Source organism: Morone saxatilis, unplaced genomic scaffold (assembly GCF_004916995.1).
Source record: "Morone saxatilis isolate NCDOM2014 unplaced genomic scaffold, NCSU_SB_2.0 Contig21, whole genome shotgun sequence".
NCBI classification, from domain to species: Eukaryota; Metazoa; Chordata; class Actinopteri; family Moronidae; genus Morone; species Morone saxatilis.
In genome coordinates, this window is record NW_023339774.1 from 873,357 (window position 1) to 875,684 (window position 2,328).

The 2,328-nt window shown below is 41.7% G+C and overlaps 1 protein-coding gene across 1 annotated transcript in view; it reads right to left on the minus strand.

Annotated features, from left to right (window-relative positions):
- The window catches only part of LOC118332807 (serine/threonine-protein kinase Nek6-like), a 23,279-nt gene that overhangs the window by 13,371 nt on the left and 7,580 nt on the right, over positions 1 to 2,328 (minus strand). Inside the window, exons 3-6 of the mRNA XM_035668237.1 lie at positions 2,123 to 2,185; positions 1,755 to 1,865; positions 1,253 to 1,361; positions 764 to 871 (exon numbers count right to left, since the gene is read on the minus strand). Coding sequence (XP_035524130.1) covers positions 764 to 871; positions 1,253 to 1,361; positions 1,755 to 1,865; positions 2,123 to 2,185 — 391 coding nt within the window. The remainder of the gene's footprint in view (positions 1 to 763; positions 872 to 1,252; positions 1,362 to 1,754; positions 1,866 to 2,122; positions 2,186 to 2,328) is intronic.

The following is a 2,328-nucleotide window of genomic DNA, read 5'->3' on the forward strand; positions in this document are numbered from 1 at the left end:
CAGGTTTCAGTGATACAGAGGAAATCCAGGTTATTGTCAGTTATGAATTCATTTAAAATGAGGCTTTTATTGTTGAGTGAGTGGGTGTTGAGCAAAGTCAGTTTCAGGTGGGCTCGAGCTGGTAGAGGAGATGGCAGGGAAAGACTGCAGGAGTGGCCACCCCGGTGGCAGGGCGATGAGGCTACACCAAGAGTAAGTCCCGAGAATCCTGGAGCTAGCAGGAGCTAGCAGAACGGGGACTTCACAGGTAAGAAGCAGATAGATAGTAGCAAATGTGTTTGCTCTCCAACTTCAGATGACTGCCGAACCAGGCAATCTGGTGTGGTGAGGTGTAGATCAAGAGACAAAAACTTTATTATAGACTATTTTCAGAGATGGAGACGGAGCGGCAGCCAAGGTGCGCCAGCCGCTGCCAAGATAATAATACCATAAGGAGCCCGAGGAACCAGATTTTTTCATAGATGTCTCATACATTACAATTTACCATTGTAAGAACACAGTGAAAATTTCAGCAATGATGCCGCAATGTTAACTTTCCTACTGCAGCTTTAATAGAGAAAATGATCGACTGATGAATCGATAATGAAAATAGTCGCAGCCCAATACACAGCTGAGTAGTTTTGCATAAACTGCACACCTCCATTAAGAGCTAACATAAAAGAAAAACATGCACTGTGCATTCATGTACAATATGTGTATGTACGTATGTACGTATGTATGTATGTATGTATGTTCTGCATATATGTGTGTGTGTGTACTTTACCTAAGGAGTGTGCTGCAGTGGTTTTAGAGCTGAAGAAGCGGCCTAATCCAAGATCACCGAGCTTTACCTCCCCTGTGGCTGTTATGAACACATTGGCTGGCTTGATATCTGGTTCACACACACACACACATACACACACTTAAACTGGGAATACTCACATCCTCTTTCATTGTCATTACGCTGTGCTTCTGTACTAAACCTGTTATGTTTCTGCAGAACTTGCAGGCTGTATAGAAAGCTGAAGATGGTCACAGTATGTAAATTATGTTATGTATTCTACAGCTATACATAATGCCTTCCCGTCTTTTGAATGTTGACTGTAGAATAAGTGGTTGAGAGAGGAGACGAAAACATGAATGCAAAACAGATGAGGTGAGAGGGTAGTATGGGTAGAGCAGAAGGATGGATGATAGGATTAAATAGATGAAGTGTGCATGGTGTAGACGAGTACTGAGAAGAGGGTGAGTGTATCTGTGAGTGGTCATTTACCACGGTGCATTACTCTGCGTGAATGCATGTGCTCCAGTGCGCTGCAGAGCTGCACAAAATATTTCCATATAGTCCTCTCTGGAATGAGTCGCCTCTTCTTCTTGAAGTACTACACAGATGGAAGGAAGGATTGTTAGCACAGAAAAAGCTACAATGCTTCTCTGAAAGGTGCTACATGTATCATGTTTATGTGAAAGTCAGTGGAGAACTGGTTCTAGCAGTGGGTCAAGGCCAAGGATTGCTCTTATCTCACATTAACAGGATAGGTATCTAAAGTATGGATCTTGGTAAAAAGGGAGTACATTTCGGAGAGAATTCCTGGGTAATACTGGAATAAAATTTCCTGGCATTCGACCGGAATGTGCACACACCAGTAATCAACTTATCTAACACATATTTTTACTTCTGGATTACTCATCTGTTGAGTTTTGGCCACTCTTCTGCATACAGTATCTGTATTTACCTGGAGGTAAGCCTATGAGTCTTAGAGACAATTCCTGACCTTTATCATCTGGGACAGATCTCCAGCGTCTGCCAGCTCCAGAACAATGTTGAGCTCGTTGTCTTCAATAAAGGAGTCTAGGTATTTGATCACATTGGGGTGATTCAGCTGCTGCAGTGGACAAATGGAAGAATTTCAAGTTTTTTGTAACACAGCACACAACAGGTCAAGAACTGACACTGAGCCCAAAGTGATAGTGTGGCAAATGCATCAAATCATCTGTACCAGTGGCTACAATTATCAAATTAGTGCGAAAGGTTGTTTGAGCTTCTGTCCTTGTATTTCCATCTAAAACAATGTGGTAAACCTCTTCAATAATTTCTCACCGACTCCTAACACACTGGCTGTAGTTGATTAACTAACTTTACCTTCAGTAGATCTATCTCTTTGATGCAGTCCTGACGAGCCTTGGCATCCATCATCTCAAAGATCTGCAGTGACAAAGACAGTTAATGTGAATTTAAATATGAATGTTTCATTCAACCCAAAATGTCTATTAAGAGACACTTGTTTTAAAGTCCCAAAGACTTCCTTTTTCTTTTATCTACATTTACGGTCCAGTGTGTAACATTTA